At 37.5% G+C, this 25,525-nt stretch overlaps 1 protein-coding gene across 1 annotated transcript in view; it reads right to left on the reverse strand.

Moving 5' to 3' along the window:
* The window catches only part of TMEM245 (transmembrane protein 245), a 75,790-nt gene that overhangs the window by 19,946 nt on the left and 30,319 nt on the right, over positions 1-25,525 (reverse strand). Inside the window, exons 8-14 of the mRNA XM_058025938.1 lie at positions 24,577-24,681; positions 23,193-23,275; positions 20,975-21,065; positions 20,077-20,175; positions 18,086-18,217; positions 11,232-11,354; positions 7,226-7,371 (exon numbers count right to left, since the gene is read on the reverse strand). Coding sequence (XP_057881921.1) covers positions 7,226-7,371; positions 11,232-11,354; positions 18,086-18,217; positions 20,077-20,175; positions 20,975-21,065; positions 23,193-23,275; positions 24,577-24,681 — 779 coding nt within the window. The remainder of the gene's footprint in view (positions 1-7,225; positions 7,372-11,231; positions 11,355-18,085; positions 18,218-20,076; positions 20,176-20,974; positions 21,066-23,192; positions 23,276-24,576; positions 24,682-25,525) is intronic.

The following is a 25,525-nucleotide window of genomic DNA, read 5'->3' on the forward strand; positions in this document are numbered from 1 at the left end:
CTATAGTAAAGAAAAGTAGTGTGTAAATACAAGCCTAAGTGCAACAGAAGGGACTCATGTTGCACTTAGGCTAAAGGACCTGTACCTAAGATGCAGTGTAATTACATTAAAAATTGCAGGAAAATCTGCTCGTGTGTTTAAATGTGCTCCCACTCACACATGCACCAACCCACATCCTCTGCATGTTTACAGATATTTTCAGTCTTAAAAAACACTGGACAACCAGAGAATTACACACTAAAAATATGCACTAGGACAAACTACTGGTAGAACATACAAAACATGCCATCTGCAATATGAAAGAAGACAATGGCAAAACATCAGCACTGTCCCTCATAAAGCAAGGAGTCCTCAGTAGCCTCTCAAAGTGTTTGATCCCAGCCTGCAGGGCAGAGAGAACAGAACTGCCTGCTTCAGCACCAGGTTATGCACTAAGATAATCTTGAGTTAAGGGCAGTAAACTGTAAAATTCAGATTAAATTTACAGACTGTTACATGCTTCACCAAAATTATGTATGTGTAATAATAAGCATTTTTTCATAGTTTCATGTAAATTTTGGATTAAAAATTTAAGTATGAGCAAATAAATTATTTTCTGAAATTTTCTTTGAAGATCCATTTTTCTTTAAAATATCCTTTGAATAACTGATTGAAATCATGTGTACAGAAGATAATTCACAGACATCTTTTGTGTTTAAGAAGTATTTTCTATGTAAAAAATATGGGTAAAGACAAATCCTAGGGTGGTTCTTTTTGCAAATATGAGAATATTTAAGACTAAAAAAGTGGTGTGAGCAAGTCACATGTTTATTGCTACTAAAATAGGCAGCTTAAAAATACTATCTACCCCACTAAGAAAATCAGGTTATGGTTATTTTCAGTTTGGTTCAGCATAGGTACTGAAACAATGTGGCAACTCATAGATTTACAGACCACATTCTACTCTTTTTCCAATAACTCAGATGAAGTTTTCCTTTCTTCAATGTAATGAAAAAAAAAATAAGTGTCTGTTATTCCCAATTTTAGACTGGGCAATTACTTCATTAGAGAATCATACAATCATTCAGGTTGGAAAAGACCTTCAACATCATCAAGTCCAACCTTTGACCCATCACCACCCTGTAAACTAAACCACAGCACTAAATGGCATGTCTGGTTGTTTCTTAAATACTCCTAGGAATGGTGATTTCACCACCTCCCTGGACAGACCACTTTAATGCTTGACAATTCTTTCTGTGAAGCAATTCTTCCTACTGTCCAACTTGAATCTGCCCTGGTGCCACTTGAGGCTGTTCCCTCTCATACCTGGAAGAAGAGGCCAACCCTCACATGGCTCCAGCCTCCTTTCAGAAGGAGTTGTACAGAGCGATAAGCCTCCCCCAAGACCCCTTTTCTCCAGGTTAAACACCCTCAGCTCCCTCAGTTGCCCCTCACAGGACTCGTGCTCAGAGCCTTCACCAGCTTCACTGCCCTTCTGTGGACTTGCTCCAGCACCTCAATGTCCTTCTTAATATTGAGGGGCCCAGAAGTGGACACAGCACTCAAGGTGTGACCTCAGCAGTGCTGAGCACAGGTGCCCTGCTCCCACTGGGCACACTGCTGCTGATACAGGCCAGGATGCCATTGGCTTCATGATTAAGACAGAGTCATTAAGACAATTGTTCCATTCTATTCCCATCTCCTAACATACACCTTGAGTAAAGCTTGAAAAATTTCAGTAAGGTCCTGTTAAATGCATTCCTGTGACATAACATTTCAGCAAGAAGTAACTCCTGCTACTAAAGAACATTCACTGCATGCAAAAATTCTGTCAAAACACAATCAGTTAACAGTTTTCTTTGAAAAATTAATCTGAGAGAAATTATTAATGTTGCAGTAAAACAGACGAGATCACACGTTTTGCTTTTTCTAAGCATTAGCTTAACATGCTGGAAGATTATTGTTTTCTGTGGGAATTGTATCATTGTCTCATTTTCTCCATAATCATTGCCAGGAATCCACAGCAAACCAATTAGATGTTTAAACAGCTGAGATTTTTGTTTGTTTGTTTGTTTACATGCTAGCTCTTTACAGATCTCTTTAGATGTTGATAAATAAAAGTTGAAATTTCATTAAGAACCTATTTCATTCATCAAGATGCTATAGGTTTTTTTCACATCAAATATTTTTTTTACTTTCCAACCAATTAGAGCTAAGGATAACAATTTCCTCTTTAGAAATACGTAATATTTTAATTAACTTTTTTTATAATCAATGAAATATCTGATCAAATTTGAGGTGTGCATGGCAAATGAAGAAAATGAGGCAAATAATGATAACCCTTCTCAAATTGAAAACAAACAGTCTTCATCTTCCTGGCGTTACTGAACAAACTTCCACTAACACATGTTTCAAGGCATCACTCAAAACACTGATCTGGGCTTAAGACCATGTCACAATGTAATCAGGCCCCACCAAAACTGAAAGCTGCAGTAACTTTAAGCCACAGCCATACCCGTGTGCATGCACTCATGTGAAAGTATCGCACACACTAAATTGCACTGAGGCCGTGAGAACATGCAACTTAGTAATGTGCAATATCTCCACCAGAGCAAGCAGAATGGGAGCTTCAGGGAACAAGGGTATGGTGCATTCAGGAAGAGAACAACATGCTGCTCAGGGAAAGGAAAATGGTTCAGGCAAAGGTGTGCATGCTACTACTTGGAAATCTGTGATTTGGAGAATTACTGCTTCATCCATTGAGGACAAAAACAAAACAAAAATAAAAATCCGGACAAGAGCATCCCCTCCCTAGTTCAGGGGTAAAGAATTTAATTGTCTTAATTAAGCAGTAAAGTAGGTGACTCATAACCAACTTTATTTTACAGAACCCTTCTGAAAAAAGCAAATCTCATACTGTTGTAGGCAGATGATGATTCTCTCAAACCTTAAACATACTATATTATTAACTATAGTTACAATGAAGAAAATCACTAACTCCTCTTGAGAATCAAAATTATCTAAACACAGTAAACTCGTCCAAGTGGTTCTCATGTTTCTAAAGCAAGCCATCTTCCTAAACCTGACAGAGTGGTGCCAAAAGAATTCCTGCAGCTCAACCTACTCTGGCATAAACCTTCTGCCACAGCCGTCAGGCCCCTCCCTGTTTCCCTCTCTTTGTTCCCATGGCTGACTTTAAGTGGTTCCAGTGTAAGCAAACCATGTATTTACTAGATTCACAGGCAACTAATCACTGCTGTCAGTCAAGGGAGACTCTCACAAATGATGAAATATTACCTTTGTAATTCATCACAATTTTGTCCTGATACCCACTTATGCAATATGGAAAACAGGTAAAAACCCAAAAAAAACAACCAACCAAAAAAAAAAAAAACAAAAAAACCAAAAAAACAAACCAACAAAAAAACCCCCAAACAAACAAAAAAACCCAAAACAACAAATCAAAAAAGAAAAAAAAATGGAAAGAAAAATAAAAAGAAATAAAAAAGGAAGAATAAAGAAGAAAAAAAAGAGACAGAATTGTGGAGGGATTAAATGCAAAGGTCAAATGAAGAATATATCAAGAATTAAAAAAGAGTAATGAAATGTGGTTACACAAAGAAAGTTAGACTCAGATTGAGAACAACTTGAGATTGCAAACCAAAGAAAAAAGAAAACAGATACACCAACTGGCTTGAAGGACTAAAACTACTAGAGAACAGAAGCTCTTTTACTGCTGAGGCACTAGCAGTATTTGGGATGATTATAACTTTCCTAAATTTTTATTTCCCATTTATAGGCAATGGCACATGAAGTTCCAGCATGGAATTTTGAATTGGTTGATTTGAAAGATAAGCAGTACTTCATACATCAGTCAGAAATCCCTATGGTGACATATGCCATCAGTAGTAATCTTACTCCCAGATTTTTTACTGTGTTTTAGGGCGTCATCACATAACTACTGACCTTTCCTCTTCCCTCTAAATTAAATGCTGCCTTCCACAGATGCAAACAATGAGGAGACACAAATGCAGTGTATGACAACAAAGCACACACCAGTGTTTAGTCTAATCATAGGAGCATTTTCATGATGAAAGTTACTCAAAATTGGGAAAACTGGTTTATGACCAATTTGCAAATCTGTTTGTTCCTTAGTGCAAACACTGCCAGTTCCCATCTGGAGGGCTGCTTGCAGGCAGGCCGCACTGCCTGGTACAAAGGCACGTGTCTGGGGTAAAGGCAATGCCCATCTTACAGTCACATTCACAACACAGGAAAAGACCAAACTAGCAGCAGATCATTCCTTAGATTGCCATTTGCCTTCCAGTCCCAAGGGAGATCTAGAAAAGAGTTCTTTTGTTGACTGTCAAGGGTTGCATGACCCCTTCTTTCCCACTGCCCCTCATAAAAAGGTGCAGTCTCATCAGCACTGAGGCCTGAAGGACTGGGGAGCGGAGGACCTTCCTTCCATCAAGCTGCTGCCTTCCCCACCCAGCAAGGGACACTCCCACCAGCTGTCCTGCCTTCCACAGATGGGAATGGACACCCATAACCACGCAGAAGGTGATCTCCCACCATCAACCCAAGCCCTCACTCCAGACCATCACCAGCATCAGCCCCATCACTGCCCTGAGTCACACTACCACCAGCAGCATCTCCAGAGCTGGAATTTGTCCTGCTGAGCACACAGCAGAGCTGCTGCAGCCATCCCCTTCTCCTGCCCATGCTCACCCAGATGGTTACTGTGGGAGGCTGTCACAAGCCTTGATGAAGTCAGTGCAAGTGGCACTCACTGCTGTCCCCTGGTCCCACTTAGGACAGTCACCTCCTCAAAGCAAGGCCCGTGCTTTTCCCAGCACAACTTGTCCTTGTGGAGCTGTGCTGGCTGATGCCTCCAAGTGATCTTCTGTCTTCCACAGCTCTGCCTTTGCACAACTAGGTTTGCCAAACAAGCTCTTGGTTCAGGCAGAGCATGATGCTCTTGTCAAATCCCTGCTCGATCCCACCACCTGATACATGCTACTGGCATTCTGCTTCTCTGGCATCCTGGATGAATAAATTTCCTGTCAAAGGCCAGCAGGGCAATTCATCCCATGGTTTGCAGCAGGCAGTTCTTGGATTACACTCAGCTTCTTCAAAACTCCTATAGTGTCACAGAAGCTGCATCTATTTTCTCCCACTACTCAAGTTCAAATTTATAATCTGTGGTATTCTGACAGAAACAGTGAGATTCAACACTTGGCTCAAAGCAGCCTGGAAAGCTACTCTTACCCCTGTACAGCTCATAAATCTATTTGTGTGATCAGAGAACTGCCACTGTATTTGCAAACTCACCATCAAAGGAGTTAGGAAAGTATTTATAAAATTTATAGCTATTTATATTCCATAAAATAAAAAACACAGCACAGTTCTGATGAGAAAAACTGAAATGGGAAAAGGTCTTTGTTTAAGACCTCATTAGGTAACATCTTTAAATTAAGGGATTTCAAGAGAAACAAGTTGCCAATTGCCCACCTCTTCTTGGGTAAACTGATAAGTGCAGAACTTCCGAAAATCTCAGAAGAATCATTCCAAAGAATTCAAATAAGGCACCAAGTACAGTCTACTCCAATCAAATATGAGTGACTGATCCAGGTCACCTTAATAAATACACAGACTGAGGTCCCTTGTGCATGACAAGCTGCTTCCCATTCCACATTGTCCAAATTCTCCAGACACTGGCTTTTTCTCATCATGTTTGCAAGTTACTGATGCATGCTCGCTCTTTCCTACTCATTTTCCTGCGGCTTCTCTAAAATGATTTTCTTTCTTTCCACCACTCCAGTTCTGAGAAATACCTTGGGTCACCTGTGTCACATACCTGTAAACTTGTACCTGCATTTAATACAATCCTCCTCACATTGTATCCATGCCCAGACAAACCATACCATACTTTTCCACACTGTTCACCTCTACCCTGAGCTAAAGAGAACAATCTGTGAGACTAGTATCGGTGTCTAAATCCACTCACACTATTCAGAAAAGACAGAACTGAGATACTAACCATGTGATCAATGAAAACTCAATAGCAGTCACTCAAGAGAAAGGCTATTAACTTTTTGGCAGAATTCCAAATATGTTGCTTTTTACCTGAATTGCCCCTTCATTTCAAATGACTACAGCAGTTAGCATTCTTGTTCAAGATCCTACATAACATAATACAAAGTTGCCATTGTTAAAATGGCAAACATTTAGCAATGAGTTTGGAAAGCAGCTCTAGTATCTCTTCAGCTTAAAGCCCCCTCATGTACTGTATGTATGCAGAAGACACAAGAAAGCAGAGGTGTAAGAGGCAATGGCTACACAGACCTCAGCATGAAGTCTGTTCACCTTGCCCAGAACGTCTTTGAAAAAGTACACTACGACTTAAACATCTTATTTAAAATCCAGTTTATTACATTACCAGCATGTTAGTGTTTCAAGCTCCTTACAGGTGAAAGCTGATGATTTTATTCATCTGTGATGCATGAACTTTACTGCACCACCCCAAAAATAGCTTTACTGTGAAATCCTTGTGAACCATATTTAAAAACATTTAAAAAATCTCCTTTTATTACTGAAGTATTTTAGAGCCAACACACAAAAATGGTGACTCAGCATGAAACACTGTGAATGCCCTCTGTAGGTGCAGCACAGTGGTGTGCCAACCATGATAAGGACAGCGCTCCCCTGGTGTTCCCTTTGATGTAATTTGGTTCATGGAGACCATGAACTACATTTCTTTCAGGTGAAGCTGAACTGGAAAACATTCCCCAGAAGGATATCTAATACATTCCAGGTACAAATGGCTGCTTATTCTCCAATATTAGACAAAATACTTCAAACTAAATAATTCTGAAATGTGTACAGCACTGGTGTCAGGTCCTCCAGTTCTACTGTTTTGCTGCATGCATCTGCTCCTACTGAGCTGCACCAGCTGCTACCGCCAACACAACTCCAAACTCTGCTTCCTGATGAGTTAGGGATGTCATGGATGTAGCAGTTTTACAAAACACTACTGTTTATAACAGCACAGACCTCTGAAAATTGTTAGCCAAGTCCAATCAAATTAACAAACAAAGGGGAAAAAATCATCAGCGCTAGGTTCTTAAAAGCATTTTTACAACTCAGCTTTGAAACACAAGCTGTTGCAATTGTTAATTATTTGCAGCTGAACATCAAGTTTAAAGAAGAATTTTAAACAAAGAGCAAGAAATCAGCAATTTACCTTATTGCTTCCTCCACAGATTGGCCAACTATATTTGAGGAGGGACCTGGCTGAGACAAAGGTGTCAGGCTTATCACCCATTTTACTGGCTTGTAATATTCATCACTGGAGCTTAACAGGTAGAACAATGTGGTCAGAAAAATCACCTGCAAAACAAATTGAAGTTTTAAATTAGAAGGTAATAAATACTTCACAAAATTAGAGTATGCAGCTATGCTTCAGATATTGAATTTTACTGAAAAGGAAGAAGATGCTCTTCCACAAGCCTGGATTTAGAAAAACAGAGCTGAAAGAATTATTTACTCCCCTGCTCCACAAAGGACTTAACATTTACAGCTAGACATTAAAAAACTTCTGCCTCTGTTCAGCTTCTTTCCAAAGTCACATCTAGACCAAACAACTAGAGTGCTGATAAACATTAGAGTTGTGGAGCCCTTTGGTTCTTTTTCATCATGTTTAACAGATCAAAAAATTGCTGAATATTTACATCTATTCTCAAAACAAGCAAACAAAACTGCCAAATATATTGGCGCTGCCTCAAGAGTCATTATGCAGCTGGGTATCAGATATGAATTACACAAAAATTCACAAACATAAATTTTATGTTAAGCTGACAATCCTAAGTGAATGTTCCTCCTGTGAGTTTGATGATGAGTCTCAGCAGAAGTAACGGCAGTTCCACTGCTTCAGTTAAAAGACAAAAAAATTATAATCAGATTGGATTAGCTTCCTCTATATTGCAGTCAACTATGTTTCTCTTATCCTCCTGTTAGTGGGCTCAGCAACTTCTTGGGTAAGAATGAATCACAGAACTGTGTCCATCTTGAAACAGAATACCTCAAACAAGAAAAATTCATTCTGTATGCTCCAGATGTAAACTATGGCTTATATTTGCTTTATGTACACGACTCAGGTATTTCTCCTTTCCTTCTAAGATTAGAAAGAATTCTTTCACTTTCCTTGTTTCCAACCAACTTGTATTCTAGAATAAACCACATCTTAATCTTTTCTTTATGAGCCACACAGCCTAATCTCCATAAGTCTCTTACTTTCAAGCATTTTATCCAGTTTACAGACACCTCATGCTCTTTTCCTTCACTCCCTCTGAAGATGCTCAGAAAACAAAATGCAAACAGCATTGCAATATTTCATTATCAATCTCAAAATGACATCTCTCTCTGTTTCTAATTTCTTTATACTCAGTAAAATGCTACTACCATTTTGCTCCTACTCTGCCCTCCCAAACTTAAATTTGAAAGTCACATTCAACTATTAACCTCTAATGACCCCCGTGCAAATTGCCATGTATTGGTTTAGGCTATATTCCATCTCCCCTGGTGTTTAACTTCTGCCTTGGGAGATAAACCAATCTAGCTAATAAAACAAGTCATTATATTAGCAGATTTTAATAGTATGCTGTTAACACTAATTTTGAGCTTAAAAAAATAATAACAATAATTAAGCCTTGCTTTAATGGGAGATAGTCTAGCGCCAGTAGCAGTATCAGCTATGTTTTGCTACAGCTTCAAGTCAGAGAATCTTAAATCACATTTTAACATCCTTTGTAATTCTGAAATAATGGCTATTTTCCTTCCTTGATGGGCTCTGCCATTTCTAAACTACTATATTTCCTGATTTCAGTAGAAAATTCTATACAGAAGCAGGAACCCAGATGATGTCGTGTCTTCCTTCCACTGAGCTCAGCCTACAGATCCTTCTGCACATGCAGTTTTCAACACAGAGAGCAGCATATTGCCCTAAGCACAGTAAGTATAATGTCTGCTTATCCTGACTGTTCTTCCCCAGTGTTTACAGAAAAAACTTGCTTTCTTAAGAGACACAAGATAGACATACCCACCTGAAGGGTGAAACCAAAGCGAGGGCTGGAAATGAACAGCAGGGGAATAAAATAGCATTAAGCTGAACTACACAGGAAAACTTACAAATCCTATTCAATTTCTGCTAAAAGAAGATGGAGCACACAAAATTCACTTTGGAATTTTGGAGTAGCTGCCTTTTAGGAAATTAATGCATTTCCTTTAAGACAATAGATGTAGAAATGCAAAAAAGAACCTGTAGTCACAGAATATAATAATGTATTATCAAATGGCTTGCTGACTGTTCCAACAAGTAAAATAACATCAATACTACATTCAGCACCAAAAGATATGCACTGTCTTAGAGCAACTGGAGGCTAAAAGCTTTCAGACCTCTTGTACAGGATATCTGAGGTACCTAAATTGTTTCCTAAGCAACAATTCAAGATCCTGCTGATGGCTATGTGAAAGAATTTACCAAAGGCAAAACAGCATGAACTTTCCATAGTTAAACAATTGATGGATTACTACTTCATGCTGTAGAATTTGTCCTGTAGCTGAAAACATTAAATACTCTAAACTGAGGAGGCACAGACTGAATTCAAGGAGAAAACTCTGGGTAAACACTCTCTACCAAAATGATAATTCAGCATTTCCACAGGTATCAAGAAACACACAACCTAATTGCTTGTGCATCAGGTCCACTGATTCAGTAAATATTTTTGTATCTACTTTTCATACTCAATTTTCTGCTGAAAAGCTTCAGGGTTTTTGTTTGTTGGGAGGTTTTTGCTTGTTTTGGGTTTTCTGGTTGTTTGTTTAGTTGTACGTTTAACAGCATCCAAAATCTGTGCATTCCCTGCAGGACTGTAGATGCCCATCAGCCAAAGGGAGCTTTTTCTCTTCCAATCTTAGTAACAGAAAGCAGCAGAGTGAGTGAGTGTGTGCATGTGGGTACACACATGTGCATTATTCTACATCCACACTGAGGCATATACATACATCCATGTGCACATGTGTGCAGACAGGAACTTGTATTCAGAAGTGAAATACAAGTGACACTTCTGTAACTGACAACCAGTTTTCAAAGGTCTTTGAAAATCTGAACACAATCTTACTGGATTGTGGATGTATGTGCTACACAGATTGACATTCCTACTTAATTTTTTGACAGAAGGTGTATTTTTCAAAATTGAGCTTTTGAACAAAGTGTCCATTATTTCCATGCTTTAAGGAACAAATTTTTTAACCTAAAATAAAATTCAGTATTTTAATTTCTATTCAAGATAGCTAAAACTGGATTGAAATGTAATCAGTAGAAAAGCTAACCACTTTGAGCATTATCTTGTTGGAAAACTTAAGTTAGTGTGTGCCACCCCAAACTAGTAAAAACTTTTCTGTGGCAACTAGGAAACCTGAAAAATGAAAAAATAAAAGTACAGTTCAAGCATCTAACCATTAAAAGAATTCCAACACAGCAAGATCCCAACTACCTCTGCTAAACCAGCTGACTGCAGAAGTGCTCCACAAGAGGCAGGATGCTGCTGGCAGACAAAAAGTCAGGATCATGCATCACAGAAACAGCACGCTATGAACTTGATGTAAGTCATTAGGCATCTAAAGATAAATTTTGCATCTGAGCCTGAGTGCCTTGAAATCACTGGCACTTAGTTCCCAAGCTTGCAATTTTTGTATTCTAACATTTTGGACACAGTTTTAAAGGTGCCATCTTGGATGAAGTTGTGGACTAAGGAAGAAATAAAATGCTCTCATGCAATCTATTTTTATGGAAGACAACTACAGAACAAAATTGGTGATTTCCCTGGAAAAAATTTTTCCATCTCCTGAACACAATGGCTTGCATAGGGATATGCTTAAGCAGACATGCCATGAGATTTCAGCAGTTATGTAGGACATTACAAGCTACAGCTTAGTATCTTCAAAGCCTAAAACAAGAATTTTCCACTAACAAAATAGTGAAGACAGGAAGACTTACTACTCCTAATCTTGCCTTCTGTCTAGAATGCCCCCAAACAGATAGAAAATTTGCCAAAGCTTACAGAACTTTGGTATGAGGTAAGTTTAGAAGATGTTTTCAATGCTTTAGGTTTGAATTTTCATTGTTACAGTATGTGCAATTAGGTTACTCCAGTAAAATGGACCATGTAAATCAATGACACACTACTTACCACTGAAAGCACAAAATTAAGAAGAGCTGTCCCACTGTGGAAGAGGATTGTCACTAATGCTGTAACCGTAGTAAACAAGAGGCTCACATTGCGACTCATCACTATCCACAGAGACTCCAGGATCTGAAAAAGGAGGGAGAAGACAGATTTAGACACTGGATGCTATTAGCAAGGCCAGAGAATTACTTGCTGAGTGATTAATCTCCATCAAGCTAAACAAAGACGTCTTAAAAAAAAATAATCTTCCCTCACTCCTGTACTACAGCAGGTTCTATCAAGTGAAAATGTCCACTTTACCAAGGGTAAGTTTCTACGTAGCTGATTATAAGGTTTTGGAATTTTTCTCTCAGTATTCAAAATTATTTCATTACGCAAAATTGAAAAAAAACTAGATGTGGTGACACTTGTTTACTGTGATTAACATTCCTGCCAAGTAGATTTTGTCTTGGGAGAAAATATTCACCTTTTCAAAAGCAGAAATGTTAAGACATGAAGAACAAGGAGTAACATCACAAGGCAGAAATAAATATGATGCTCCCAATCAAATAATAAAATTACTACTTCAATATATTTGTTGTTAAAAGCTTTCATGGTAATGAAATGCATGTTTTTAGTAATATCTGCACAGAAATGTAAAAGTTGTGACTTTGAGTAAGGCCACATCAGTTAATCAAGTAATTATTAAAAACTAACAACTACTAGTCTTGGTTTAACAGATAGCAATTAGACCAAATTAAAACAAAACCATTCAACCAACACCCCCTAAAACCAAGAAACCCTTCCTCAGCGGTCAGCAATTGTAGAGCAGACAAAGGAGTGTAAGCCATGTGATCACCTCCCCTTTAGAAGTGAGTGAATCATATTAAACATAATTTATTAAGCATGAACTTGAGAGGGAATAAGTGCTGGAGGAAATGACAGGGAATTATAACACAGAAAGACCCACTTAGTTCATGCTTCCTACTATTTAATGGGAATTATGAATGTTAAAGCTCATCTTTTGTACAGATTGTATTAGTGTCTCTTGAGAATTCAAGTGATGTTGGAAGTGAAGAGGACACAGCTGAAAAATGATATCCCACTGGCACCTATCCCTTTGCTTCTTCTATTGTCTACAAATTCATTCTGGGGGTGTAGCAGTGCTACAAATTCATGCAGCCCCACGGTAACATTATCATGTGCACATTATGTTAGGAGGACTGCAGACACACAGGACAGTGAATTCTGAGTGAGGGAATGGTTTGTAGCTAAAGCAGAGGCCTTCCAGTTGGCATTCAGGAAGGATAGTGCAATCATTGTTAATAGCAGACCTTAAGTTGTATGCAAGGTTCCCCTCCCAGATATTTAAGCTTGTTAGTAGAACTTGGTGTGTGAACAGGAGCTTCTGTGCCACAGGTCTTCTGTTATAATGTGGAGCTTAATCACAGAAAAGCAGCAAAGGCCTTGAAAATAGGGACATAGGTTGAAAACAAAGGTCCCTGAAACAGGACTCAAAGCAGTGCTTTGAGTAAGAAGGTATTGAAGATGCACAACTTTGAGCTAGGAAGATTGCTCTTCCTTCAAGAAAACAAGGTAGGAACTAAGAAAGAGGGGGAAAAAACCACAACAGGCTAACAACAGGACAAGGCAGCTGTCATGATCTGGAAAAGTAATACTTTTCCCATGTATCAGAGCACCCAGTCCAGGGCAGAGGCCAAGGGGCAGGAGCTGTCAGGAATAAGAATACCTTATGAAAGCACAAGCTCCTTAATCTGAGGGAAGATGACATCCATTAAGTTCCAGCTCTGCATATCTAAAAGCTCTTCAGCCAGTTCATTTACACTCCTGTGACTCAGCCCATTGAGCAAAGCCTCTGTTGGTGACAGCTACACAGCACCATCATGATGGTTTTTTAGCCTCACAGCTCATGTAGGACATGATTGTTAAGGACTGGCCACTTCCAATACACAATGACAATGATTAGAAGACTGCAAAGCAAACCATGGGTATGAAGCATGTGGTTAATGAAAAGTGGTGTAGTAAAGTTTTGCTCTAAAGAGTAAAACTACTCTGATTTAACAGCCTTCTAACCAGTGATCACAGCAATTGTTAAAACCCTCACTTGTAACACATAAGCTGAGCTGATACCAGTGAGAGTTTACAAGGAGAGGAGCTTGTCCCATCTGCCAGAGGAGAGCACAGAATTGGTGGGACTGTGAAAGTTTTCAAAATAGGATGTTTCTCCAGTATAGGCAGGATTTATTGAACAGTTCCCCTAGAAGCTTAAGCCTGAGGGCTGACAACCAGGAGTATCCAACTGCAGGTAGTTTGAATGTAGGTATCAGGTTGTTCCATTAACATCAGAAATGGCTCTCCTACATGAACATCCTTGCTTCCTGGAGTCATTGATTGGAACTGTTGAACCAGTTATCACCAGCATTAAAGCAAGTGTAGATAGTGTCTTTCTACAGCTTTGGTAAGTCTTATGAAAGCAACTGCATCTTTTAGGACTCCAACTTTTAGTCACCAACCACAGAGACCTCGTTACGCATATGTATCATTAAAATTTCAAGATACAAGCGTTTCATAGCTAAGGTGAGAAGGCAGACATAGCAGACACTAATCATTACTGAATACAGTGTTAGAATATGCTCAAATACTTCCCTACCATTCACAAAATAACAAAATTATATGCAGCTGCACCTAAGAGCTCATAAAGCTGTTTGATTCCCAGAGCCTACTGCAGCTGAGTTGATGAGGTCACCTACTACACAGAAAGAATTGTTACCACCTTGCCAGCTCAGCTCTCCAGAACACAACAAGGTGTGACTATTTATGCAACAATGTTACATTACTTTTAGTTACTTTTTTCCTATTAAATAACAGAAAACCACACCTCTTTCCCCAAACCACTGCTGTGTAAGCAGCTGTAAGGGATCAGTGTTTAAAAGAACTACAAATCTGTACAGAATTCAGGACTCTTACACAGCACACTGTGCCACCATCAGCATCAGTTACTCTGCCTTTCCAATGTGTAACAGGCAAGAAAGAAAAATTGCACACAATATTCTCAGACATCTAAGGTGTCCTCTTGGCCACTTTTAAATTAGTCAACACTCAAAAATGAGGGTTAAAAGGCACTTGATCAAAACAGTAATTTACTGAGAGCTTCAAGTCAGCAAACTTCTGGAAGCCAGATAAAACTGTGTACTTAACTCAATTCTGTATAAAGGGAATAAAACTGTAAAGATGTGAAAAAAACCCTGACATGCTAGTTGATATATTACTGAAAAATTGATTGAATTAACTATAAACTTATGAGATTACTTAAAGAAACTACTGGAGCCAGAGAAAAATATTAGGATGTGTAGTAACTCAGTGAAATATTTGAGGAGCTGACTTGATTTAAAATGCACAGATCAGTCATGCTAAAAGCACGGGAAGGGAAACCTAACTAAGCTGTAGCTTGCTGTGAATATCTCTGTGCAAGGTCTTCAGTCTTCCTGTCTGGGAGATCTGTGAATGAGATACCACCTGCTGGTGGAATGATGAGTATTCTTGTGCAAGGAGCCAAAAGATCAAATTAAGAAGACATTAGCAATGTTTCATGTAACATCAAGGGAGCTCTGAGTCATCATTCACAGATTTAGCCAGCAGCAATTCACTTTCTCAATGCTACAAGCATACAAGAAATGGAGAAAAGGGTTTATGAATGGAAAAACAGATGAGTAAGGAAAGAATGAGTCTTTTTTATTTTTCAGAAATTAAATCTTAATAGTCCAGCTCCATGCTGCCTATTTCATGCATCTGATTAACTACCTTGGAGCGGAATATGGAGTGCAAAATATAAGACAAAGTGAGGCTCCACTCTTGCTCTCTCTGCCAAGAATGAGATGAAATAAACCTCACTTCAGAAACACACCACTGATTATACTATGCTGTTTTTAACACTACTGTTTCTAATACTGGAAAAAGGCAGCAATGTTGCTAACATCAAGGCTTTTAGAGGGAAAAAAAAACCAACAAACAAACTTGAAAAAGCTTATCTTCATATTAAATCTTCAGGCAATTTACATGTTTATATAGTAAATTTCTTTAAAATAATTAAAGTCTGTCTACATCAAACTACAGCTAAGCATAACTGCTATAATGAACAGCACATTTTGAGGGGGGGGGGGGGACAGAAGTCTTCCAAGCTTTACCTGATACTCAAAGTTGCAAAGTTGAATCGATGCATGTTGTTACAAATTAAATGAACATCAGCAATTGCCCTGCACACCTACATCAGTAATTTAATTACATGCCTTCAACTCTAAAATGAAAATTTCTTCCATTACAGGAAAAGCCTGAAGTGAAGCACTAGCATCTGTCTTCTCTTAACATTTTTCTTACAGCAAACACTCCTCCTATTAAGAAGGAAGAATACTTCCTTTGACTTCCATCAATAGAAAAGAGCTTATCTGCTTGTGGCTGTAATACGACACTGTCAAATAGCTGTATTTTCAGAAAAACTGTCATCTGTTCTACTCTGAAATACTTCAGAAAGTCAAGGGGATAGCAAGACAGTTATTTTTTTGTAAAAAAATATCCATCTATGCATAAGTACTGTTACATGTAAATAGTGTAATCACACACATTTATTCTTTTCCAAAAGTGGAGGAAATCTCATTAGAGCTTTGTATCTGCTTCTTTACACAGTTCTTTACAGCTATCTCATCGTCTTTAAATTATCTGTATGTTTAAAAAACCTGTCAACACAGCTTTGGGACTGTACTGTGTCTTGCTATATTCTTAAGAACTACAAGCCAACATTGATTTCAAGTGTTCAACTTTACTCTCCCCACAAACAACACACTCAACCAAAAAATAAAAAGATAAAACAGCTTGGGTTGGAAGGGATCTTAAAGATCATCTGGTCCCAATCCCCCTGCTACAGGCAAGGTCACCTTTCCTTAGACCAGGTTGCTCAAAGCCCCATGTAATCTCATCTAAATCCCACTCAAAGTTCCATAAAATATGAAAAAAGCAAACAAAAAACCCAAACTAAAGAATCTAAGCAACAGAAAAATTAAATCCCTAGATCATACACTCCCAGAAGCACTCACATAATTTAAAATATTAACCCTTCCCAAATCACTATGCCATTCTAATAACCCATTGTTCCACTTCAAAATACCAGGCGAAAGGTTTTCATGCTCTGGTAAGAACATAAATCCTGAATACAGTAAGGCTGCTTTGTATCTTAGGACAGGTAAGAAACTTGCTTAAACATACCAGACTTAAGCAAAAGCTATTCTTATTTTAAAAATCTCCAAATTTAATGACCTAAACAAGAACAGAGACTGTATTTTCATCAATTTTAATTAAAAACATTGGCGTGAGTAATATTTATGCAATGCACTGTGGATGAGCTAGCCAGGAAAGAAAATGCTGCCCAGTAAGGATGTGAAATCAGGATTTAGAGCTTTATACTAAGCTGACTGTTTTACAGTCTGCCATTAAGGACATGAGTACATGGAGAAAAAAGACAGGTGTTTCCCCACTGCTGATGAGTAATGAGTTCCTGGAAATAAACAGGAAAGCAAGTCATTTGCTGGCACTTTTTTCTTGAACTTTTAAACTAGGTTTTAGAAGTAAAGCAAGCATGTTAGCTAGATGAAAATTTTAATGTTAATGTTTTTCATTCTTAAATATTTATTCTCTTTACACTTTTCTTTCCCTCTCTCTAGCCTGCTAAGATTACTGAAGCACATCTTACATCATGGTTTCTGAGCACTGTGCAGCAATGCTGCAAATGACACACTCTTATCAGGTAGTTTCTCCTCCTTCTGTGCCTCTTGTCTAGAAGGAAACTCCACATTGATTTTCAATCATGATGTGCTGCGCATTTTTAAAACCTTTGCCTCAAGCATGCACGACCAACTTTGAGAAAGTACCAAGCAAATTTCATAATTAACTGAAAAAAGGTTTCCTGCAATAAGGTTTCTCTCAACTCTTCCTTGTCTCACATCTTCTATGGTAGAAGCTGTAACAATTTAAGCAGCAATTGGGGGAGGACAGAAAAAGCACACGTGCCTATCAGTCTAAACCAAGGACTGCTTGGAGGAAAATATTAGCTTTAACTACATCCAAAGATCTGCTATAGTGCCAGATTGGTATAAATAATAGTCTTACAAAATTGAAGATAATGTAATGACAACAGCTCAAGGCAAGGATGAACTATATTGGGGATTGATCCTATGTATTAAGCATTTAGGATTTAACATGATTTTTTTTTTTTTTGTGAAACACCTTAATTTCAAGCTTTCAATGCTTCCTCTTTTTCTCCTCATAAGGTGAAATGTTTTTATTCACACTGTATAAAATACCAATTTCATCCTCCACAGAACTTTCATAAAATAAAAAAATAAGCTGCTTTAAACTCCACAAATAATAGTAATTTGAGGTAAAAAAACCCAAAAAGATCACCCCTCCACTTTTTTTGCTTGGTTTTGTTTTCACAAACTCTAAGTCAATAGCTTCTCCAGTTATAACTTATTTGTTTTCTTCTTTAAAGAGAAAAGACTACATAAAATAATGCACTGAAAATCAGCTTGCAGGTGACACAGGTAACAATATGCCTCAGGAAGACATGTAGAAAGCTGGTATCCATGAAGATGCTGAAAGCACAAGAGCTTATCATAAATATTTCTGTTTGTTTTACAGCTATATCTTAAATAGGCTTGCAACAATTGCTTAGGTAATTGTAAATAACACTAACAGCGTTTCCATAATTTTCCATTTACTTGAATCCATAACCTTAGTGGTACTCCAAGGAGAAATTTCTATCAGTTAAAAATTAGACCAATTTCATAGTAAGTGCAAAGAATACGTACCGAGAGAAACGTTTCGATGTTATCGTGAACAAACGACGCAACATCTTGCCAGTCCAGAATATCTCCAAGCCAGCTGTGCTGACGGTTTATGTGCCACTTGTGTCCCTTGTGTCTTCCAGAATGTGTTACATTCTTAAAAACAAAGAAAATAGACATCTGAATAAAATTTAGATATATGAGAAAGACAAAAGCTAATGCTTTAGACTGGTGTTCTCTTAATGAGGAATAGATCCAACACCCATCTAAATGCTTAGAGCTGCTTTAACTGGCATCCCCTAAAATACCTGGAAGTCCTCTGTACACTGGAAAAATTAAAATCTGACAGAAAACTGTAGTTAATTATCCCATTTAATTACATATGTGTATGTTGTATTGATTCACCTCAGTTAAAAGTTAACTTTACTGCTTGACTGATATAATGGTATCTGTTTTGCTCTTAATGAAAGCACATAAGAAAGAGGTAATGATTTCAATTATTGCCTACATAATTTACTGTTTGCAACATACAAGTTTTCCGAGCACAGCCCATAAAGAAAAATGCAAGCAGAAGTCCAAGCAGCTAGTTTTCTCACTATTAGTTTCTACCTCTCCAGAGGAAATGTTTCATCACACAAAACCTAAAAGCTAAACTGGATGCAGGAGGATCTCTTCTGACTACAGACCTCTGTAATTGCCACACAACAAGACAACAGGACATGGCCATAAAAACAATAGCTAATTCCTTAAGTGGCTCCTCCCTAATTATGATGCTGCTATTGCCCAGTGAATAACACCTGATTATCATCTTGAATGCCACAGGCTGGGACTGCGACAAGTGTTTCAGAGAAGGATGTCAAAATTCTCTGAAAGCAAGCTTAAGCAAACTCGCTGACTAAAACATCCTAGTCTTTAACAGAAGACTTCTCAAGTTCTTAACTCTGACTTTTATAATAAGCATCCCACTACTTGTTAAATTTTTCTGCACACTTTTAGCCTTAGCAACCTGCATGCAAAATGGCAGTATCTTTTTTTGCCACACATGGCAAATAATATTCCAAGTGCAGTCCCTGCACCGATTTATCTAAGAGTATTACAGTTTCTGCTCTTTACCAATTCTCTCTAGATGCTGTTACACTTTTTGATGTACTATTAGCAACCCTCTACAACAATCCACTGCCAACACAGAGATCTTTCTTCTGAGCTAGCAATTTACTTAGAGTAGAAACATATGAGTAGACAAAAAATCTCCCTTGAATAGGCCTTCTGTATTTGTAAATATTTGTATTTCTGTGTAGAGATCTATCACCTGTTCATCTAGTTCTATACCAAAACTGTTATTTCTTTAGTGCAGAGATCTTCTTGGAACTTTAGAGGTACTTGAAGAGTAACTGCATAAAGAAAAGTGTTAATGTAATTGCAATCATTCAAATGTACAGAAGTATTTCAGGAATATGACTTCTGGATTTGATATTTCCACTGCACGATGGCTAATGAATTGCTCTTTCCTTTAAACTGCAGACAGCACTGGCAGCATGACAATGATTTAACTCTTAGGAACTTTTCAGGATTCAGTGTACAGAACACATTATAAGATGGCTGCAAAAATGCATTGCAAGAAACTTTATGAGAGGGCAATTATTTTCTCACAATTTCAAATTAATAGAAGTTACACAAATCATGCAGAAGACCAGTTGCCTTTTCCCAAGACCTCAACAACCCAAATAATCAGCAGAAAGCACTAAACTATGAAATACTAATTATAAAAAGTGAGAAAACTATAAAATGGCACACAGAAAAACACACTTTACTCCTTGAATTTAGGACACAGCCCTGGCAATACTAAAACTGTGACTCAAGAACGATGTGTCTTACACACTTGAAACTTTTACTTTCTTTTTACTGACTTTTACTCAACCTTCCAACTTTCTGCTAATCTCTTCCTCAGAAATGCATAATTATGTCAGAGTACTAAGTGATAGTTTGCATGAATACCATTTAAATGAGTTACCTACCTTCACAAACCAAGAGTGATAAAGCCTGTCCCAGAGTTCCAGTACTTGTTTTTCAATCACAGCAGTGTTATTTACTTTTTCTCCTAAAATCTTATGGAGCTAAAACACATAAAAATCTATTATTATACAGGACAGAACAGAGCAGGCATCCAAGGATGAACTTCATGCTTGATGAAAAACGTAAGATTGTCTGTAAAGGCACATTTCAAACCCAAGTTATTAAAAAATTAGTATCAGCATGAAATACACACTTCAGATAAAATTGTTCACAATTCAAAGATTTTGTTAAAAACATTCTGCTGTGCTGAGGACTTCTTTCTGCACTGCAAAACAAATGTTGTCTCTAAAATCCTTAATCCAAAGCCCCTGATCATATCTTTAGAGTAAATATTTCAAATAATTTGAGATGTGTGCTAGACATCAAATATATGAGTAAGAATCTTGGCAAATTCTGAAGAAGAAGAATATAGCTTAACTATATAAATTATGATTTAAAAAATATCCAGGGCACCACACCCAGCCCACACAGAAATTAGGGGAGAGGGAGGGCTAGTGGTCGAAACAGAAGTTTACATGGTCTCTAATACAACAGCCAAAGTCAGTTTAAAAAAAAAATGACTTAATTTTATTTGATCCATTTTTACTGGGAATCATTAGAATGATTCTTCAGTTCTTAAAAATAAACTAATCCCTGAACAGAAAAGACTACTGAAATCACTCCCACTCTTCCTTCAAAAGTCCCAAACCAGGGTGGAAAGAATACATTTGTCAACAAAATGGTTAAACACATGGAAAAGAACTACTGAGAAATGTATTTTAATTTCTTTTTACTTTTATGAAATACAAGAAATGAAAGCAAAAACCAAAGAATTTGAGCTTTCTGACAGCTCACTCTGACCTTGTGTGTGATCCATTCTCGGCCATACTGGTAAACGTTGTTGGCTGCAGAATTGAGCGCCTTCTGAATGACCTGGGCCTCTGGGAGCCAGCTGAGGGAAAACAAAGTTAACTGTTATATTATACCCACTTCATTACACCCAAAACACATTTCAAATTAACATTCTGAAACAACAAATCATTATGGCTAAATACATATAAAATTACTACAACTCAAATGTCTCCTTCTACATATTAAGGAATAAATTTTCCCATTTAAATCTAGGGCATGCCATTGCATTTAAAATCCTCCAAGGTTCCTGAAACCTTAATTAATTTGATATCTCAACTTTTTCAGAAAAAATCTGTTCTTCAATCTCTATGTGTGCTACTCACACAATATTCTTTTTTTTTCCCAGAGTTTCCTGAAAATATCATATGAAGCAGTCCCATCTAGCTGCAAACACAACCTTTTGAAATTACAAGCTGAATGTAAATTATAATTTACAATTGTAAATTGTTAACATAGTTTCCATGAAATATCAACCAGCTGACAAAAGGTCTGGACATCAGTTATTTCTAAGTCCTCACCAAAGCACTTGCTTGTGAATTTCTTCAGGGATTCACATCACTTTCAAGCAAGGTACCCTACTGAGTTGACAGCATTTTACCACTTGTGAATACAGGCCACAAAATCTCTGCTTTCACTTTCTTTTTACATCTTGATTCAATGGCACTTGTTGGGAGCCCTTCCAACACAAAATGAAAGCATTCAGGAAACAGAACTGCTGTATTTGTTCACCTGACTAAAGACCAACATGGAAGCTCCTCTGTCTGTATAATGCTTCAGAAATGTTCCAGATTGGAATTCCAAGATATTTCAGTCACTCACCTCTAAAAATAAAAACGAGCATCGAGCTCTGAAAGCTGGTAAAGCTTCATGGATTTGGCAAGAGGTATTCTTAATGAACTAAAATATAGTGTTATGGATACTTCAAATTTTAATGCAAACTAAATGCAAACTTCTCTAGTTTAAGAAGTTATACTAGAATTCTGCAAATTATTTAACTAGTACTCCACTAGTTGCATTATGCAATTAAGCTTGTGACAGTCAAATTTCCATCTCCATTAGTTCCACTTATTTCCATCTTACAGCAAAACAGAAAGGCCAAACAACACAAGAGATGCCATGAAGGAATAAAACCAAGTGCTTTAAGTGCTTTCTGTTCTCACAATTGTGATTACTTCAGTAGTGCTAAAGGATGTATTGCTACAGTGGTTATTAACTATATCCTTTTAGTTCTGTTTTTGAAAAATTGCTTTGCTCTTATAATGCAGCATCTGCTTTCTTTCGATCTTCTTAAACTACCATCACTTTTATCAAGAATGTGCCCTTGAAAGAGTCAACCATTCTTATTCTGGAGAGATTTTATTTTTGCTGTCATTAAATTGATATCTTACACTTGCCCAATGTCTGTTTAGCTGAATCGGAATGAAAGCCACCTGGAATATGCCCCTGTTAATATCACACTTTTCATTCTCACCTATTCCCCCTCTGATGTTCATGCAATGACTCCTTTCTCACCAGTGTGCCCATGTTTTTTTCTAGATGCATTTCTCTCAAAATCATCTCTCTCCCTTACTACTTGTCTTGGTGCTTACTTTGGTCGTTACACAGACCAAACTTTACAAACTTCCCACTGCACATGCCTACTCATAATAGAAATGTCCCTACCCAACTGAGTTACACCAAACTCCCCCCATCCACCCCTGAACTCTTCTTCAGTTCACTCCAGGAACAATGTCTTCAACTCCTACTCCTTCAAATGCACTCCACATCCATCACTCTACATTTAAAAATAATTTAGCTCTATCTTGAAACTTTCTAGAGTATTCTTCGTCAGCACTTCTCTTTCATAGCAAAAAGGGACAAAACACAGATCTCTTCATCCTCTGCACTATACAAGTTTCTTCTCCACAACTGTAGCTAGGAAAGTTCATGGAGTCATTCTTCACTTCCAAAACCCAACCAGTCCTCAAATGAGATAGCACACTGACAGTCCTCCAGAGTGATGCACAAACATCTCTGCTGCCTGAGAGTTTAGCTTTCACATCTGCCTCTGAGAGATACCCACATTTCTGTTCACCTAGGGGATTTTTTAAATTAAAAACTATGCATAAGAGCACCTGGAAGCTTGTTCATCCACCCTATACTATTCGCTTAACTTCAGCATTCTTACTTTGCCCACTCTGGGTGACTGGCTACTGTCTCATTGATCAAGCTGCTTGTGACTTGAATCATGTGAACGCTCTCTTGATGTACCTAAATTAAAGACAGAGAGGAGAAATGTTATGCAATGCAAACTACAACTCTTCCTACATTCAGAAAGAATTCTTTTTTTTTGGGAGGAGGAGGAGTGAGTGGTGGAAGAGGAAGGAGGGTGGGGAGGAGGGGGAAGGTGAGAAGGGATGCAGTGACCAGTTCGTACATTTAAAAAATAATTCTTCCAGTGCGAACAACCCACTAGGAAGAAAGAAGTCCCATTAACACAAGAAACACCAAGTCAATACAATAGTAAATTCTGGTCAATAGTAATAGCAAATGGAAATTTAAACCTTATCCCATCAGTGGAAAAAAAAATCAAAAATAACAGCAGTGCTGTCAAGAGAAGTACTAAAATACAAAGAAAAGTTTTAGATACAGCTTTTTAAGCCATGGATCAAAGAAGTGTAAAAATTAATGAATACTTAGCTCTTACATGACCAACCCTGCTATGAAGTGCCTAACTAAATAAATTCTTCAGCAAGAATGATAAAATACACCTTTTATAAATATCTTAATACTCCTTCTGTGCCTGTAAGGGAGCTTTAGGCAGGAACATTTGCACAACTTCAGAAGTCTTTAGTTTTAAGTACTCAACATTACATATGCCTGCATTCTGGAAAAAGGAGATTGACATCAGAACCCATTGATCTTCGCTCCATAACTGTATTCAAGTCAAACATTCAATCTCCATTGACCATTTCAAGTATGAACACAGCTCCATTAAGGAAAAAGGGAAAAAAAGGTACATGAGTGACCTCTTCTGGTGAGCAAAAAAAAACCCCAACTCAACCATAAACCAAACATCAATTTCAGAGAATACCTGATCATGAATCTCAGTACATTTAACTCAGAAAGGATACCATGAGGTTATTACAGGCAATTACACAAACAAAATGACAAACACACCTTAATTATTTTGCAAATGTTTCTGATGTGAGATAAGTTAAAGAGAAAAAAATCTAAATGGTTCTTCTGTTGACAAGGAAAATGTCAACAGGGTGCAAAACAAATCTGTTCCTGTAATACATAAGCTAGTAATTCTTTTACTAGAATAAATTTTGTATTTACAAATGTCTATATATTAGCCTTGTCATATAGGTAAAATCCACAGAGATACAAAGAAATAGAAACATTGAGATTTTTATATATTTTTGTATATTTTACAGTCTTGGAATGGTGACAAGTTCAATTACAACATTTAGAAAAATTCTTTAAGCTACACAATCTCGTGTAAGTATCAGTAACCTTCATCAGCAACAAAAACGAGCTTCATGATTGCATTTGTTAGCACACTGTACCTTTGCAGTAAGGAGAAGAGCTAGCAGAAGGGTTCCTATCACCAGCACAAATATTATGAAAATGCTGATTATTTTATCTAGCATCTTCTCCAGCCACACGATAATCTGTGCAGAAAAAAACATTATAGCACATAAATCAATCTTTAATGAAAGCAATGCTGTATGCTATGCAACAGTATTGGTATTTTTATTTACAATCACAGTACAAAATCAGGCTCTAATCAAACAGCATTTATGCCCAAGCTTGGAAATGAACAATTAACAAGCAATGTTAGCATGATTAAGGTCATGGTATGACATGTGATTTTGCAAAAAACGTGTACACATTACCACACAACACAGCAAGCTCTCTGCAAAGCAAGCAATAATTCAACAATTACTTACTAGACCTAGAGAAGTACCTAAAGAAGACATTCATGTCAACTAGAACCCAGAAATTTGTCTTTGTTTCTTGTCCTTCAGTAACCTGGAAACTTACAGATATTGTCTGCACAGGACTTCAAAGCTATCAAGGTATACTTTAAAGCACAACCATAACTTTCAGATTTGAATAGCTAAGAGCCATCTAAATGACAAATGAGGTATTTTTGCAAGTAATAAAATTTTTAAAGCTGCCTCATCACCTTCTGAACTGAAATAGGACAGGTGGGGCTCTGCATTATTAAATATCAGGCCAATTATTCAGCACCAACTATTTCTATCCACTTCCAGTCTCAGGAGGATGCTCAGCATTAAGCATGCATCAGCTAAACTGACTGATACAGGAAACAGGCACTTGTTGTTCTGTCAGTTCACAAAAGGCCCATTCTATATATGTCCATAAGCAAATGGTAATACCATATTTGAGTAGAGAAATTCTGATAATGTCATTCAAAACAATCAAACTGCTCAGTCACATGACTTTGCAGAGTGCTCTGGAACATGGCAAGTTGAGCTTCATCTTGCACAC

Source organism: Melospiza georgiana, chromosome 1 (assembly GCF_028018845.1).
Source record: "Melospiza georgiana isolate bMelGeo1 chromosome 1, bMelGeo1.pri, whole genome shotgun sequence".
Classification (NCBI taxonomy): domain Eukaryota; kingdom Metazoa; phylum Chordata; class Aves; order Passeriformes; family Passerellidae; genus Melospiza; species Melospiza georgiana.